General features: G+C 67.1%; 1 protein-coding gene across 1 annotated transcript; it reads right to left on the reverse strand.

Annotated features, from left to right (window-relative positions):
- Positions 1-709: 709 nt before the first annotated feature.
- OAF (out at first homolog) lies at positions 710-17,782 on the reverse strand. Its single transcript, XM_084907453.1, has 4 exons — positions 17,458-17,782; positions 4,562-4,696; positions 1,939-2,119; positions 710-1,412 (listed from the first exon to the last, which is right to left on the reverse strand). Exons 1-4 carry the CDS (start codon positions 17,659-17,661, stop codon positions 1,150-1,152), a joined length of 783 nt encoding a protein of 260 aa, XP_084763579.1. The 5' UTR covers positions 17,662-17,782; the 3' UTR covers positions 710-1,149.
- Positions 17,783-17,870: the final 88 nt, after the last annotated feature.

The following is a 17,870-nucleotide window of genomic DNA, read 5'->3' on the forward strand; positions in this document are numbered from 1 at the left end:
AACCAATCAAAGTGTAATATGCTAATGATATGCTAAGGCCATTCAACTGCTTGCTATGACGTGCACTGACCACCAGGGAGCATATGCTTGACGGATAGGTTAGCTTGCTGTTGGGGTCCAGCCGATCGGGACTGAGTGAGATGGGCTGGACACACCCTGGAGTCCTCCCTCGGTCCCTCCCCGGCTGGCCAATCTCCCACATCCCTCCCAGGCCCTGATCGTGCACCCGTGGGGTCCCTTGGCCTGGCCTGTGCCCTCTCGAAACCTGGGGCCCCTCAGGGAACGTCAGAGAGGTGGCTTCAGCCGGATCCTGCAGGCCAGGCTGAGGCCCCCCCGGGTGCACGGATTCGTGCGCTGGGCCTCTAGTGAGGTAATCATAGTAACACCCTGCTGGGCACCTGGCAGGGGGGAACTCACATCTCACAATTAAGCTGATTTCACTGCTGAGAGGGCTGAGGCAGAAAGGAGAACTTGACCAAGACTGCACAGCGAAGAAGAAGCTAGACCCTCAGGATTTGAAGCCTGGAAGTCTGGTTCTGGAATGTCCATCATCTCTCTTGACTGGAATACTCCATCTTCCCACTGTCTGGCTTGTTCACCTGTGTCTGCCTCCTCTTCCCAGTGCAGGGTTCATCTGTAACCCAGTGACCCTCCTACCCCCTGCCCCTGCCCCACTGGTTCCACAACTGGGGCAGCACTGGCCAGCCCATCAAGTAGAAATGGAAACGTTTAATTTCTGGTAGAAACGATAAATACTTTGCACTAAAAATTCAAGTTTTCCTCATCGTCACGCTCCCCCATGCCAGAGCCGGCAGACAGGACTCCGCTCAGAGGGTGAGGTGCCCGCCTGTGGCCAGGCCTCTGCCGGAAGGCACAGTGGCTGCTGGGCGTGGGCCCAGGAAAAGGCACTTTGCGGGGTCTAAACCTGCAGAGTTCAACAGGAGAATCACTGGCTGGCATTGGTGGCGTGAAATTGGGGGGCTGAAGGAGGGGTGCAGTGTGCAGAGCCCCTTCCGTCAGACACAGGGGAGGGGCTGCAGTCACGCTGACCCGCACACCACCCCCTCTTCACAGGCTCTGGGCTGAGGAGAGGGGCCGGGGGGAGGAAGGCCTCGGGGGCGGGGAGTGTGCTGAGTCCCCGCTCCCCGGCTAGGGGTCCTCCCCCCAGGGGCACAGCTGCCGCTGAGGCACGAGGAAGGTGAAGCTGTAGCTCTTCTGGCAGCTGCGGATGCCGCACTTGTAGGGCGCGGGGCGGTCCCGGCTGTGGCAGTACTTGAGCATGCAGGGGTACCAGGCCAGGCGCAGGCTGTAGTGGCAGACACAGGGCGCACCCCGGTCCCCCGCCTGCCCGCAGTGAGGCAGCGCCTGTTCTGTGTCCGTGGGCAGAGCCTTGAACATGGAGCTGTCCACACCTGGGGGGGGTGCAAGGTCAGGGGGAGAGAGGCAGGTCAGGGGAGGGGCGTCCCCTGGCAGAGGGCCCAGCCGTCGGGACTCTGGCACCTCATCACCCCAGGAGCTAGCGCCCGTCAGGGAGTGTCAGCCTCCCGCTCGACGGAGGGGGGATGCCCGCCTGCTGGCTGCGGGCACAGGGGGAAGTCAGGAGCCTGAGGGGGACCAGGAGGGAGGGCAGGGGGCACCGGGAGCTCAGGATGCCAGGGCGTGGGGCCGACGGGATGGGCAGGGCTGCGGGAGGCGGCAGTGGCCACTGGGGACCAGCCTCGGGGAGATGTCAGGCTGGTGCTTCAGTTTGGGGCGCAGCCCACGGGAGTCTGCCTCCCCCGCCCACCGGTGCCTGGCCCACCGGTGCCTCACCAAGATGGGCCGGGAGCCGTCGTCCAGGAGGGCCCTTTCCCGGGGCCCACGCCCAGCCCGGAGGAGGTCCCTCCCCTGAGCCCCACCCGCACCCGCTCCATCCTGTCTGAGGGCAGACCCGCGCACCTTGCTCCCGCCAGAACCGGACGTCCTCCTGGCGGGTGTAGACGGCATCCGTGGCCTCAGCACACACACTGTGCAGGTGGGGGCTCAGCAGGGCCCCCTGGCTCAAGTTCACAGCCACGTCCATGTGCAGCCGCTCCAGGCCCCGAGCCTCCTCCGCCTGACGCACCGCACGGGGGTTCTTCTGTGGAGGAGAAGGCCATCCCGACACGTGTGGGTGCCCTGGCGTCTCAGCGCCTGGCCAGTCTGAGGGCGCCACGTCCCCGTCCCCTCCCCCGTCCCCGTCACCTCCCCCGTCCCCGTCCCCTCCCCCGTCCCCTCCCCCGCCCCCGTCACCTCCCCCGTCCCCGTCCCCTCCCCCGTCCCCGTCACCTCCCCCGTCCCCGTCACCTCCCCCGTCCCCGTCACCTCCCCCGTCCCCGTCACCTCCCCCGTCCCCGTCACCTCCCCCGTCCCCGTCACCTCCCCCGTCCCCGTCACCTCCCCCGTCCCCGTCCCCGTCACCTCCCCCGTCCCCGTCACCTCCCCCGTCCCCGTCACCTCCCCCGTCCCCGTCCCCTCCCCCGTCCCCGTCCCCTCCCCCGTCCCCGTCACCTCCCCCGTCCCCGTCACCTCCCCTGTCCCCGTCACCTCCCCCGTCCCCGTCACCTCCCCCGTCACCTCCCCCGTCCCCGTCCCCTCCCCCGTCCCCGTCCCCTCCCCCGTCCCCGTCCCCTCCCCCGTCCCCGTCACCTCCCCCGTCCCCGTCCCCTCCCCCGTCCCCGTCACCTCCCCCGTCCCCGTCACCTCCCCTGTCCCCGTCACCTCCCCCGTCCCCGTCACCTCCCCCGTCACCTCCCCCGTCCCCGTCACCTCCCCCGTCCCCGTCACCTCCCCCGTCCCCGTCACCTCCCCCGTCCCCTCCCCCGCCCCCGTCACCTCCCCCGTCACCTCCCCCATCACCTCCCCCGTCCCCGTCACCTCCCCCGTCCCCGTCACCTCCCCCGTCCCCGTCACCTCCCCCGTCCCCGTCACCTCCCCCGTCCCCGTCACCTCCCCCGTCCCCGTCACCTCCCCCGTCCCCGTCCCCGTCCCCTCCCCCATCTCCGTCACCTCCCCCGTCCCCGTCACCTCCCCCGTCCCCGTCACCTCCCCCGTCCCCGTCCCCGTCACCTCCCCCGTCCCCGTCACCTCCCCCGTCCCCGTCACCTCCCCCGTCCCCGTCCCCTCCCCCGTCCCCGTCCCCTCCCCCGTCCCCGTCACCTCCCCCGTCCCCGTCACCTCCCCTGTCCCCGTCACCTCCCCCGTCCCCGTCCCCTCCCCCGTCCCCGTCCCCTCCCCCGTCCCCGTCACCTCCCCCGTCCCCGTCACCTCCCCTGTCCCCGTCACCTCCCCCGTCCCCATCACCTCCCCTGTCCCCGTCACCTCCCCGTCCCCGTCACCTCCCCCGTCCCCGTCACCTCCCCCGTCCCCGTCCCCTCCCCCGTCCCCGTCCCCTCCCCCGTCCCCGTCACCTCCCCCGTCCCCATCACCTCCCCTGTCCCCGTCACCTCCCCCGTCCCCGTCACCTCCCCTGTCCCCGTCACCTCCCCCGTCCCCGTCACCTCCCCCGTCACCTCCCCCGTCCCCGTCACCTCCCCCGTCCCCGTCACCTCCCCCGTCCCCGTCACCTCCCCCGTCCCCGTCACCTCCCCCGTCCCCGTCCCCGTCCCCTCCCCCATCTCCGTCACCTCCCCCGTCCCCGTCACCTCCCCCGTCCCCGTCACCTCCCCCGTCCCCGTCACCTCCCCCGTCACCTCCCCCATCACCTCCCCCGTCCCCGTCACCTCCCCCGTCCCCGTCACCTCCCCCGTCCCCGTCACCTCCCCCGTCCCCGTCACCTCCCCCGTCCCCGTCACCTCCCCCGTCCCCGTCACCTCCCCCGTCCCCGTCACCTCCCCCGTCCCCGTCCCCTCCCCCGTCCCCGTCCCCTCCCCCGTCCCCGTCACCTCCCCCGTCACCTCCCCCGTCCCCGTCACCTCCCCCATCACCTCCCCCGTCCCCGTCACCTCCCCCGTCACCTCCCCCGTCCCCGTCACCTCCCCCATCACCTCCCCCGTCCCCGTCACCTCCCCCGTCCCCGTCCCCTCCCCCATCTCCGTCACCTCCCCCGTCACCTCCCCCATCACCTCCCACGTCCCTGTCACTGGGCAGACAGGCCAGGCTGGAGGTCTCAGGCCTGGGCCATCTGAGGCCGCTCAGAAACACCACCCTCCCCCGCGGCCAGAAGCACCCAGTCCTGCTGTCCCGGGACGGGGGCAGGGTGTCAGCGGGGTGACCTCCGGCTCCATGCTCCTGGGAGGGGCATCTCTCTGGACCCAGGGACAGGCGGAGGTGAGGCTCTGAGGAGGCGAGGTCCCACTGCAGCCCGCACAGGAGGTGGCACTGGTCTGAGGGCAGAGCCACCTGCAGGGGCGAGCACCCAGCCGCCCCCCAAGTGGGCGCTGACTGTAGGGGCGGGAGGGCTCAGTGCGGACCAGGGGTCTGGGGTACTGATTCGGGTGTGGCCGGGCAGAGTCGGGTTCAGGTCTGAGTGCAGAGGCCTGGTGCTGGCAGCATGCGGTGCTGCAGGGTGGGAGCGCTGGGCGGAGGGGACCAGCGGCCTCACCTGCCGGAGCTTGGCCATGGCCTCGCTGGGGATGATGTCCTGGTCGCGCAGACGGGTGAGGAAGCAGAGCGCCTGGAAGTGGCGCTGGCCCTTCTCCTGCTCCCCCAGCACCAGCGCCCGCAGGATCTTCACGTGCTGGGGGGGGGGGGGGGGCTGGCTGAGGTGCGGCCCCCCAGGGACCCGCCCAACGCCCCTCCCGCGGGCTGGGAATGGCCCTCTCACTCCCTGCAGAGGGGAGGTGGGGGTGTGGGGTGGGACCGCTGCCTGCCTGCCTGCCTGCCTGTGGGGCCCTGGGCTCTGCCCCCTGCACTGGGGGGGTGGGGGGGACGGAGGCTCAGGGCCCAGAGGGGGGGACGGAGGCTCAGGGCCCAGGGGGGGGGGGGACGGAGGCTCAGGGCCCAGAGGGGGGGACGGAGGCTCAGGGCCCAGAGGGGGGGACGGAGGCTCAGGGCCCAGCGGGGGGGGGACGGAGGCTCAGGGCCCAGGGGGGGGGGGGACGGAGGCTCAGGGCCCAGAGGGGGGGGGGCAGAGGCTCAGGGCCCAGGGGGGGGGGGACGGAGGCTCAGGGCCCAGAGGGGGGGGGGACGGAGGCTCAGGGCCCAGAGGGGGGGACGGAGGCTCAGGGCCCAGCGGGGGGGGGACGGAGGCTCAGGGCCCAGGGGGGGGGGGACGGAGGCTCAGGGCCCAGAGGGGGGGACGGAGGCTCAGGGCCCAGGGGGGGGGGGGACGGAGGCTCAGGGCCCAGAGGGGGGGGGGACGGAGGCTCAGGGCCCAGCGGGGGGGACGGAGGCTCAGGGCCCAGGGGGGGGGGGACGGAGGCTCAGGGCCCAGAGGGGGGGACGGAGGCTCAGGGCCCAGGGGGGGGGGGGGACGGAGGCTCAGGGCCCAGAGGGGGGGACGGAGGCTCAGGGCCCAGGGGGGGGGGGACGGAGGCTCAGGGCCCAGCGGGGGGGACGGAGGCTCAGGGCCCAGCGGGGGGGGGACGGAGGCTCAGCATCCAGAGGGAGGGATGCCGCGGGACACCCGTGGGAGGGACTGGCTGCCTCCTGCAGGAGCCCTCCGGGCTGGGGCCTGAGAGGAGCCTGCCCCTGAGGTGCCCGCCCTTGCCCGGAGTTGAACCCGAGACCCTTTGGTCCGCAGGCCGACACTCCGCCCCGGAGCCACACGAGGCCCATCTGTCTGAGCTCCGAGCCCGGGCAGAGAACAGCCCGTCGGTGTGTCCGCACTGCCGGGTGCGGCCAGCACCGCGGCCACCGCGGAGCACGGCCGGGGGGCCTCCCGCTGCAGGGGTCCTCGAGGCTCGCTGTGTGCGGACACAGGTCGCTGAGGCTCCGCCGGGCCGAGAGGACCGCCACCCTGCATCCCCTGGGCAGCGGGACAGGGGAGGGGGATGCTCCAGGCCACGGGGCGAGAGGAAAGGCAGCCGGCGTCCAAGGGAGGCGCCCGCCCGGAGGCCAGGGCTCCCAGGGCCCGGGCCTGCTTCCCGGTGCCGCTGGCAACCTGCGCTCAGCCCAGCGAGGGGCGCTGCCTGGGCCACCGGCCGGCGGGAGAGGCAGGAGGCCCGCCGGTCACCGAGCTGGGCTGCGGCAGCCCCTCCCCACGCCTGTGTGAGCAGCAGCAGCCCAGGGAACAGGGCCCCACGGCCCTCAGCCTCCTGAACCCCGGCCTGCGCCCCCTCCCGTCTCTCCGGGAGCCTTCCCTGGCTCCCGGAAGGGCAGCTAGTTCCTGGTCTCGGACTCTCCCCACGCTCAGGCCACTGCTGGGCTCGGAGCCCTCCCCTCCACACAGGGAGGGAGCCGCCCTGCTTCAGAGGCCCAAGGCGGGGTGGGGGCCTGGGCGGGGGAGGCTGGTGAGGGAGCCACGGAGACCGGCCCACGTCCTGCAGGGCTGGGTGGGACGCAGGGCGGTACATGCGAACAGAGGCCCGGTGACAGGGGTTTCGGAGGCTCAGCACCTGCAGCCCCTCGTCGGTGGTGACTACAACCAGCAGCACGGTCCTCGGGACGGAGGAGGAGGGGAGCGAGGGACAGATGGAGGGACGGAGGGACAGATGGAGAGACGGAGGGACGGATGGAGGGACGGAGGGTCGGGTGGAGGGACAGAGGGACAGACGGACAGATGGAGGGAGGGACAGAGGGACAGATGGAGGGTCGGAGGGACGGAGGGACAGATGGAGGGATGGAGGGTCGGAGGGACGGATGGAGGGACGGAGGGACAGAGGGACAGATGGAGGGACGGAGGGACAGAGGGACAGATGGAGGGATGGAGGGACAGAGGGACGGAGGGACGGATGGAGGGACGGAGGGACAGATGGAGAGACGGAGGGACGGATGGAGGGACGGAGGGTCGGGTGGAGGGACGGAGGGACAGAGGGACAGATGGAGGGAGGGACAGAGGGACAGATGGAGGGTCGGAGGGACGGAGGGACAGATGGAGGGATGGAGGGTCGGAGGGACAGATGGAGGGATGGAGGGACGGAGGGACGGATGGAGGGACGGAGGGACAGAGGGACAGATGGAGGGACGGAGGGACAGAGGGACAGATGGAGGGAGGGAGGGTCAGAGGGACAGATGGAGGGACGGAAGGACGGAGGGATGGAGGGACAGAAAGACAGAGGGACAGATGGAGGGAGGGAGGGTCAGAGGGACAGGTGGAGGGACGGAAGGACGGAGGGACGGAGGGACAGAAGGACGGAGGGACGGAGGGACAGAAGGACGGAGGGACGGAGGGACAGATGGAGGGAGGGAGGGTCAGAGGGACAGATGGAGGGACGGAGGGTCGGAGGGACAGATGGAGGGATGGAGGGTTGGAAGGACAGAGGGACGGAGGGACGGATGGAGGGACGGAGGGACAGATGGAGAGACGGAGGGACGGATGGAGGGACGGAGGGTCGGGTGGAGGGACGGAGGGACAGAGGGACAGATGGAGGGAGGGACAGAGGGACAGATGGAGGGTCGGAGGGACGGAGGGACAGATGGAGGGATGGAGGGTCGGAGGGACAGATGGAGGGATGGAGGGACGGAGGGACGGATGGAGGGACGGAGGGACAGAGGGACAGATGGAGGGACGGAGGGACAGAGGGACAGATGGAGGGAGGGAGGGTCAGAGGGACAGATGGAGGGACGGAAGGACGGAGGGATGGAGGGACAGAAAGACAGAGGGACAGATGGAGGGAGGGAGGGTCAGAGGGACAGGTGGAGGGACGGAAGGACGGAGGGACGGAGGGACAGAAGGACGGAGGGACGGAGGGACAGAAGGACGGAGGGACGGAGGGACAGATGGAGGGAGGGAGGGTCAGAGGGACAGATGGAGGGACGGAGGGTCGGAGGGACAGATGGAGGGATGGAGGGTTGGAAGGACAGAGGGACGGAGGGACAGAAGGACGGAGGGACTGATGGAGGGAGGGAGGGTCAGAGGGACAGATGGAGGGACGGAAGGACGGAGGGACATTTTGGAGGGAGGGAGGGCCGGAGGGACGGAGGGAAGGATGGAGGGACAGAAGGACGGAGAGACAGATGGAAGGACGGAGGGAAGGACGGAGGGACAGATGGAGGGAGGGTCAGAAGGACGGAGGGACAGAGGGAGGGACAGAGGGTCGGAGGGACAGATGGAGGGACGGAGGGACAGAAGGACGGAGGGACGGAGGGACAGAAGGACGGAGGGACGGAGGGACAGATGGAGGGACGGAGGGTCGGAGGGACAGAGGTGCAGATGGAGGGACGGACGGAAGGAGGGAAGGACGGAGGGACAGATGGAGGGACAGAGGGACGGAGGGATGGCCTGGCACCTCGCCCGGAGCCACGTCTTCCTCACACCTCTGCTGCTTTGCAAATGCTCACACCCAGGTGCTCAGCATCTGAGCAGGGCCGGCCCTGCGGCTCTTCCCGCACCCTGCCCGGCTCCGGTGGCTCAGTGCGCGTGCAGCCCAGTCCTCCCTCCTCCCTCCTCCCTCCAGTCACTGTGCTGGTCACCGCAGCCTCCCTCCCTGACTGCCCTGCAGATCCTGCCCTCCCCTCTCTGAGGTCTGTCCCCCACCCTCCCCGCCATAGCCTTCCGCCGGAGTCTGCCAGCCTCTCCTCCGCCCTGCCCCGCCTGGGGGGTGAGGCCTGGACTAAAGGACAGGGGGCTGCTCCATGGGAAGCCCAGGGAGCCGAGGACTAAAGGACAGGATGCCCTGGGGTTCCCATGGAGCAGCCCCCTGCTCCCCAAGTCCTCCCTGCTCTCCACCGCCAGCGCCCTCCCCAGCTTTCTGTCCAGCCTCTTCTCATCACACACACCAGGGGGCGATCCTGAGGCCATCCCGAGGCCAGGCGGAGCCAACCTCAATACTGACTCCTGCTGCGAGGGGGGGGGGGGAGGGGAGCTCAGGCCAGTGCTGGTGGCGGCCCGCCTTCCCAGCCGGGCCGGCTGCCCTGCCGCTGGCTGCCCTGCGGAGACCCCGCGCCCGCGGCCAGGCACACCCAGGCTCCCGCCCAGGGCATGCCCGCCCTCAGGAGGTGCGCACGGGACAGGGCTGTCACAGGGCTGCGCCCACTGCCCCTCCACCCCACCCCGCCCTCAGCCTAGGGCTCCGTCAGCCAAATCCCCAAGGTCACCACTGCCCTCACCCTGACCCCTGGCCCTGTGGGGACAATGCCCTGACCCAGTCAGGCCCAACCACCTGCTGACTAGGCTCCTAGGATGGGGCTCAGAGCTGCCTCTCACCGGGATTCCCAGCCAGACCCCCGCTCCCTCCGTCGCTGAGACCCCAGGGGCAGCCAAGGAGACACCTTCAACCTACAGGGCGAGCACGTGTGCTGTCCCTGAGCAGCACCGCGGAGGCGCGGCCCGCGGACCCTGTGGCACCCCGCTTCCATCACGCCCACCACGTCTGCTGGGCAAAGGCCTGGCCTGCACCTCCCACGACACGCCTGCAGCCGCACTCGGGGCCTGCCGTGCGCCTGCAAGTCTGAGCTTGGGGCGCAGAGCCCACGCGGGCGAAGGCGGAAGGTGCACAGAGCGAGCCCCCAGCACCCGTGAGCCTGTGGGTGGCCCGCCCCGGCCGCCGCTCCGCAGGCCCCGCGGGGAGGGGGGCAGTCTCAGCTGCAAAGATGCTGAGGCGTTGACATTCGAAATCCACCGGGGCTAGCCCAGCCGGCATGGCTCAGGGGTTGAACATCGACCTATGAACCAGGAGGTCAGGGTTCGATTCCTGGTCTGGGCACAGGCCCAGGTTGCGGGGTCTACCCCAGGTGTGGGATGTGCAGGAGGCAGCCGCTCCATGATCCTCTCTCATCATGGATACTTCTATCCCTCTCTCCCTCTCCCTTCCTCTCTGAGATCAATAAAAATATATTTTAAAAACCTCACCTTGGTTACCAGCTTGTGAGAGGCACCCAGCATCTTCTCTGACCATCATGGTATGAAAGTAGAAATCAATCAAAGAAAAAAAAACTGAAAACACATCATGGAAGCTAAACAACATGTTACTGAACAAGGAATGGGTTAACAATGAAATCAAGGAATAAATTAAAATATCTTGAAACAAATGAAAATGAATACACAACAACTCGAAAACTATGGAACATAGAGAAAGCAGTCCTAAGAGGGAAATTCTTAGTGTTACTGGCCTACTTCAAGAAACAAGAAAAATCTGATTTTTTTAAAAAAATAAACAATCTAATTTTACACTTAAGGAACTTGGAAAAGAAGAATAAACAAAGCACAAAGTGAGTAGAAGAAAGGAATAACAAAGACCAGGGCTAAAGAAACAAATAGAGACTAAAGAAACAATCAAAAAGGTCAATGAAACCAAGGCTGGTTCTGTGAAAAGATACATAAGACAGACCTTTACCCGGACTCATTAAGAAAGTAGTAATCTTCGCCAGGACCGGTTTGGCTCAGTGGATAGAGCATCGGCTTGGGGACTGAAAGGTCCCGGGTTCGATTCGGGTCAAGGGCATGTACCTTGGTTGCGGGCATATCCCCAGTGGGGGTGTGCAAGAGGCAGCTGATTGATGACTCTCTCTCTCTCCCTTTCTCTCTGTACAAAATTAATAAAATACATATTAAAAAAAAAAAAAAAGAAAGTAGTAATCTTCAAAAAGTCAAGACTTTTGTTTGTTGGGAGTTTTTGGATTACTACTTCAATTTCATTAGCTGTAATCTGTCTATTCAGGTTTTCGAATTCTTCCTGATTCAGTTTTGGAAGATTGCATGTTTCCATGGATTTGTCCATTTCTCCCACCTGTCCAATTTGTTGGCATATCATTTTCATAATATTTCCTTACAATCCTTTGTATTTCTGTGGAATCAGTTGTTAATTCCCCTTTTTCATTTCTGATTTTATTTTTTGGGTCCTCTCTCTTACTTTCTTATTGAAACCACAAAGGCCCCCAAAATAGCCACAGCAATCTTGAGAAAGAAGAACAGAGTTGGAGGAATCATGCCACCTGATAGTAAACTACACTACCAGGCCACAGTGATCAGAGAGCATGGGCCTGGCACGCAGACCGACAGACCAACGGGCAGAAGAGCCAGCTCAGAAGCAAACGCATGTCCTAGGGTCCATTAATATTCACCAAAGGAGGCGAGAATACAAATAGGATCCAGATCGTCAGGTCCATAAATGGTGCTGGAAAAATTGGACAGATGTGCAAAAAATGAAATTAAGCTACTTTCTTACACCACACACAAGAATAAGCTCAAAATGGATTACAGACTTAAATGCAAGACTTGAAACCATAAAAATCCTAGAAGAAAACATAAGGCAGCAAAATCTCAGACATCTCTCCTAGCAATATGTTTGCTGATGTATTTCTCAGGCAAGAGAAACCAAAGAAAAAATAGACAAATGGAACTATATCAAACTAAAATGTTTTGCACAGCAAAGGAAACCGTCAGCAAAATGAATAAACAACCTGAGAATGGGAGAAGATATTTGCCAATGTTACATCTGATAAGGGGCTAATATCCAACACTGATGAAGAACTTATGTAACTCAACACCAAAATGAAAACAATCCAATTAAACAGGCAAAGGACCTGAACGGATACTTTTTCCCCAAAGAGGACATTCAGAAAGTCAAGAGACATAGGAAAAAATGCTCAGTCACTGAGCATCAGAGAGATGCAAATTCCACCACAATGAGGTGTCACCTCACACCTGTCAGAATGGCTGCCATCAATAAGTCAACAAACAGCAAGTGCTGGAAGGATTCGGAAAAGAGGAACCTCGGGCACTGGGTGGGAGGCAGACTGGTGCAGCACTGTGCAGAGAGGATGAATTACCTCAGAAGTTAGAAGTGGAACTGCTTAATACCCATAGAATAAAACATTTTTGAAACGTCATGACATTTGAAAATCTCTATCTATATACCTGTGTGTGTGTCTGTGTGTGTCTGTGTCTCTGTGGGTGTCTGTGTGTCCGTGTGTATGCCCGTGTATGTCCGTGTGTGTCTCTCTGTGTGTCCGTGACTCTGTGTGTGTGTCCCATATGTGTCTGTATGTGTGTGTGTATCTATGTCTATGTGTCTGTGTGTGTCTGCATGTGTATCTGTGTGTGTGTCCCTGTGTGTGTGTCTGTGTGTGTGTGTGTCTGTGTGTGTGTGTGTCTGTGTCTGCATATCTGTGTGTGTGTGTGTGTGTGTCTGCGCGCGCGCGCGTGTGTGTGTGTGTGTGTGTGTGTGTGATTTCTGTTTCCCTGGAGAACTCGGACACTCGGTGCTTCAAGAAGAGGTCACTGTGAGGGTGCCGCCTGCTGTGTGACTTGGGGTCTGTCATCCAACCTCCTTGCACCCAAACTGACAGGGAGGGTCCCTGCCCGGATGCGGTGTGAGCCACAACTGTGGCTTCTCCTGAGCACCGCGCCACCGTGAGCACTGCCTGCTCGAGCACTGCTTCCTCTGCGTGGCCGGCTGCACCGCGCCGCCCCGTTCCAGATGAGCACGCAGGCCCGCAGAGACCAAGGCTGGCGCAGCCCTCAGCCTGTCTCATTCCCGTCGGGCCATTCCCCAGAGGGGACAAAGGGCAAGCGCCCGCCGCAGACCGGCTTCCCCCACGCCTGTGGGTTCGGCGCAGGGAGCAAAAGGAACACTGTGGCCGGCATTCTTTCCTACGCGGGAAATTAATTACTCTGGGCAGAACCTCCTGGGCGCCCACCGCAGGCTCGGAGGCCTGGGAACGGGCGGAGCCTGGCAGTGGTGGGGGCCCTGGGTGCCGGCACTGCCCAGCCCGGAGCTCCCTCTCAGCGCCGCTCCCTTCCGGCTGCGAACCTGGAGGCCAGAGGCCAGCCCGAGAAGAACGGCAGACATGGCAAGGTGTGAGCTGCTGGGGATTAATGGGGCTCCTGCAGCTGGCCACAGACATCCCTCCCCGAGCCGGCCGCCCGCCACGCGGGCCCCAGCCCCGCCCAGCTCTCCCCTCTCCTGCCCCGGAGCTGGCGCTCCAGGCTGCAGCGAGGCCACAGGGCCAGGCTGGCCGCAGAGCAGCCCCTCGGGGAGGGCCCAGGTGCCAGCCACAGCACACAGGGTGGGCATGGGCAGGGGGCAGGAGGGCAGGCTTGGCGGCCCAAGGCTCACTCCTGCAAAGGCACCATGGAGGTGGGAAGGGCAGGTTGAGTCTGTTTCCTGAGGGTCCAGCCCTGTTTGGATTTTCTAGGAAAAGAGCACACTTGACAACACCGCCCTGGAGTTCAGATGGGGGAACAGGAGGAGGGGGAGCAGGAGGAGGGGAGCAGGAGGAGGGGGAGCAGGAGGAGGGGGAACAGGAGGAGGGGAGCAGGAGGAGGGGAACAGGAGGAGGGGAGCAGGAGGAGGGGGAACAGGAGGAGGGGGAACAGGAGGAGGGGGAACAGGAGGAGGGGAGCAGGAGGAGGGGAACAGGAGGAGGGGAGCAGGAGGAGGGGAACAGGAGAAGGGGGAGCAGGAGGAGGGGGAGCAGGAGGAGGGGAGCAGGAGGAGGGGAACAGGAGGAGGGGAGCAGGAGGAGGGGAGCAGGAGGAGGGGAACAGGAGGAGGGGAGCAGGAGGAGGGGAACAGGAGGAGGGGGAGCAGGAGGAGGGGAAGCAGGAGGAGGGGGAGCAGGAGGAGGGGGAGCGGGAGGAGGGGGACAGGAGGAGGGGAGCGGGAGGAGGGGGGCAGGAGGAGGGGGAGCAGGAGGAGGGGGAGCAGGAGGAGGGGGAGCCGGAGGAGGGGAGCAGGAGGAGGGGAGCAGGAGGAGGGGAGCGGGAGGAGGAGGAGCGGGAGGAAGGGGAGCTGGAGAAGGGGAGCGGGAGGAGGGGGAGCGGGAGGAAGGGGGCAGGAGGAGGATGGGGAGGAGGACCAGGAGGAGGGGGGAACAGGAGGAGGGGGAGCAGGAGGAGGGGGAGCAGGAGGAGGGGGAGCAGGAGGAGGGGAGCAGGAGGAGGGGAACAGGAGGAGGGGAGCAGGAGGAGGGGAACAGGAGGAGGGGGAGCAGGAGGAGGGGGAGCAGGAGGAGGGGAGCAGGAGGAGGGGAACAGGAGGAGGGGAGCAGGAGGAGGGGAGCAGGAGGAGGGGAACAGGAGAAGGGGGAGCAGGAGGAGGGGGAGCAGGAGGAGGGGAGCAGGAGGAGGGGAACAGGAGGAGGGGAGCAGGAGGAGGGGAGCAGGAGGAGGGGAACAGGAGGAGGGGAGCAGGAGGAGGGGAACAGGAGGAGGGGGAGCAGGAGGAGGGGGAGCAGGAGGAGGGGGAGCAGGAGGAGGGGGAGCGGGAGGAGGGGGACAGGAGGAGGGGAGCGGGAGGAGGGGGGCAGGAGGAGGGGGAGCAGGAGGAGGGGGAGCAGGAGGAGGGGGAGCCGGAGGAGGGGAGCAGGAGGAGGGGAGCAGGAGGAGGGGAGCGGGAGGAGGAGGAGCGGGAGGAAGGGGAGCTGGAGAAGGGGAGCGGGAGGAGGGGGAGCAGGAGGAGGGGAGCGGGAGGAGGGGGAGCAGGAGGAGGGGGAGCAGGAGGAGGGGAGCAGGAGGAGGGGAGCAGGAGGAGGGGAGCAGGAGGAGGGGGAGCAGGAGGAGGGGGAGCAGGAGGAGGGGAGCAGGAGGAGGGGAACAGGAGGAGGGGAGCAGGAGGAGGGGAGCAGGAGGAGGGGAACAGGAGGAGGGGGAGCAGGAGGAGGGGGAGCGGGAGGAGGGGGGCAGGAGGAGGGGAGCGGGAGGAGGGGGGCAGGAGGAGGGGGAGCAGGAGGAGGGGGAGCAGGAGGAGGGGGAGCAGGAGGAGGGGGAGCAGGAGGAGGGGAGCAGGAGGAGGGGAGCAGGAGGAGGGGAACAGGAGGAGGGGAGCAGGAGGAGGGGAACAGGAGGAGGGGGAGCAGGAGGAGGGGGAGCAGGAGGAGGGGAGCAGGAGGAGGGGAGCAGGAGGAGGGGAGCGGGAGGAGGAGGAGCGGGAGGAAGGGGAGCTGGAGAAGGGGAGCGGGAGGAGGGGGAGCGGGAGGAAGGGGGCAGGAGGAGGATGGGGAGGAGGACCAGGAGGAGGGGGGAACAGGAGGAGGGGGAGCAGGAGGAGGGGGAGCAGGAGGAGGGGGAGCAGGAGGAGGGGAGCAGGAGGAGGGGAACAGGAGGAGGGGAGCAGGAGGAGGGGAACAGGAGGAGGGGGAGCAGGAGGAGGGGGAGCAGGAGGAGGGGAGCAGGAGGAGGGGAACAGGAGGAGGGGAGCAGGAGGAGGGGAGCAGGAGGAGGGGAACAGGAGAAGGGGGAGCAGGAGGAGGGGGAGCAGGAGGAGGGGAGCAGGAGGAGGGGAACAGGAGGAGGGGAGCAGGAGGAGGGGAGCAGGAGGAGGGGAACAGGAGGAGGGGAGCAGGAGGAGGGGAACAGGAGGAGGGGGAGCAGGAGGAGGGGGAGCAGGAGGAGGGGGAGCAGGAGGAGGGGGAGCGGGAGGAGGGGGACAGGAGGAGGGGAGCGGGAGGAGGGGGGCAGGAGGAGGGGGAGCAGGAGGAGGGGGAGCAGGAGGAGGGGGAGCCGGAGGAGGGGAGCAGGAGGAGGGGAGCAGGAGGAGGGGAGCGGGAGGAGGAGGAGCGGGAGGAAGGGGAGCTGGAGAAGGGGAGCGGGAGGAGGGGGAGCAGGAGGAGGGGAGCGGGAGGAGGGGGAGCAGGAGGAGGGGGAGCAGGAGGAGGGGAGCAGGAGGAGGGGAGCAGGAGGAGGGGAGCAGGAGGAGGGGGAGCAGGAGGAGGGGGAGCAGGAGGAGGGGAGCAGGAGGAGGGGAACAGGAGGAGGGGAGCAGGAGGAGGGGAGCAGGAGGAGGGGAACAGGAGGAGGGGGAGCAGGAGGAGGGGGAGCGGGAGGAGGGGGGCAGGAGGAGGGGAGCGGGAGGAGGGGGGCAGGAGGAGGGGGAGCAGGAGGAGGGGGAGCAGGAGGAGGGGGAGCAGGAGGAGGGGGAGCAGGAGGAGGGGAGCAGGAGGAGGGGAGCAGGAGGAGGGGAACAGGAGGAGGGGAGCAGGAGGAGGGGAACAGGAGGAGGGGGAGCAGGAGGAGGGGGAGCAGGAGGAGGGGAGCAGGAGGAGGGGAACAGGAGGAGGGGAGCAGGAGGAGGGGAGCAGGAGGAGGGGAACAGGAGGAGGGGGAGCGGGAGGAGGGGGAGCGGGAGGAGGGGGGCAGGAGGAGGGGAGCGGGAGGAGGGGGGCAGGAGGAGGGGGAGCAGGAGGAGGGGGAGCAGGAGGAGGGGGAGCCGGAGGAGGGGAGCGGGAGGAGGAGGAGCGGGAGGAAGGGGAGCTGGAGAAGGGGAGCGGGAGGAGGGGGAGCGGGAGGAAGGGGGCAGGAGGAGGATGGGGAGGAGGACCAGGAGGAGGGGGGAACAGGAGGAGGGGGAGCAGGAGGAGGGGGAGTAGGAGGAGGGGGAGCTGGAGGAGGGGGAGCCGGAGGAGGGGAGCGGGAGGAAGCGGAGCGGGAGGAGGGGGAACAGGAGGAGGGGGAGCAGGATGAGGGGGAGCCGGAGGAGGGGGAGCCGGAGGAGGGGAGCGGGAGGAAGCGGAGCGGGAGGAGGGGGAACAGGAGGAGGGGGAGCAGGATGAGGGGGAGCAGGAGGAAGGGGGGAACAGGAGGAGGGGAAGCAGGAGGAGGGGGAGCCGGAGGAGGGGGAGCCGGAGGAGGGGAGCGGGAGAAGGGGAGCGGGAGGAAGGGGGCAGGAGGAGGATGGGGAGGAGGACCAGGAGGAGGACGGGGAGTAGGACGGAGAGGGGAACGGGGAGGAGGATGTGGAGGAGGACCGGGAGGGGGATGGGGAGGGGGTCTGGTAGGGGTAGGGGGACGGGGAGGGGGACGGGGACGAGGACCGGGAGGGGCACGGGGAGGAGGACCAGGAGGGGGACCGGGAGGAGGACGGGGAGGAGGACAGGGAGGGGGACGGAGAGGGTGACGGGGAGGGGCACCGGGAGGGGGACCGGGAGGGGGACTGGGAGGGGGACGGGGAGGACAGGGAGGGAACGGGAGGAGGACGAGGAGGGGGACCCGGAGGAGGACGAGGAGGAGAACCGAGAGGATGACCGGGACGGGGATGGGGAGGGGGACGGGGAGGGGAACGGGAGGAGGACGGGGAGGGGGACCGGGAGGGGGACGGGGAGGGGGACGGGGAAGGGCACGAGGAGGGGGACGGGGAGGAGGACCGGGAGGATGACCGGGAGGGGGACCGGGAAGGGACGGGACGGGGAGGAGGACGGGGAGGAGGACGGGGAGAAGGACAGGGAGGGGGACGGAGAGGGGGACCGGGAAGGGGACGGGGAGGAGGACGGGGAGGGGGACCGGGAGGAGGACTGGCCGTCACTGCAGCCGGGCCTCTGGCTGCGCGGGCTGTCCCGCAGGCACCGGGCGGGGACGGACTTGAGCAGGGTCTGCACTTGGGGCCGGGGGGCTTGGGGTCTGGGCGCTGGGCCCCGGGCACTGGCGGGGGCGCCCTCCCCGGGGCGGGCGTGCGGGCTCACCTTCCTGAAGTCGGCGGTGAGCGAGACCAGGGCGCCGTCGGGCTCCCGCAGCTCCAGGCCCACGCTGTCGCCCGCGCTGTCCGCCTGCAGCCGCTCCTCGGCCACCCGGCCGCCCGGCAGCCGCACGCGCACCCGCAGCTCGGCCCGCGCGCCCCCCGCGGCCCCCAGCAGCGCCGGCAGCAGCAGCAGCACCGGCGGGCGCATCCCGGCCCGGCCGCGGCGCGCGGCCCGCTTGGCGCGAAGTTGGCGGAGAGTCGGCGGAGGCGGCGGCGGGAGCGGCGGCACCTTCCCCCGCCCCGCACTTCCTCCGACAGCCGCCGCCCAGGCCGCGCCGCCTTAAAGGGCCCGCGGCCGCGGCCAGCCCGCCTGTGGGCGGCCCCGGCCCCGCCCGCCGCCCGGCGGTGCTGCCACGT

This window comes from Pipistrellus hanaki (genome assembly GCF_964339955.1).
Source record: "Pipistrellus hanaki genome assembly, contig: scaffold_89, whole genome shotgun sequence".
NCBI classification, from domain to species: domain Eukaryota; kingdom Metazoa; phylum Chordata; class Mammalia; order Chiroptera; family Vespertilionidae; genus Pipistrellus; species Pipistrellus hanaki.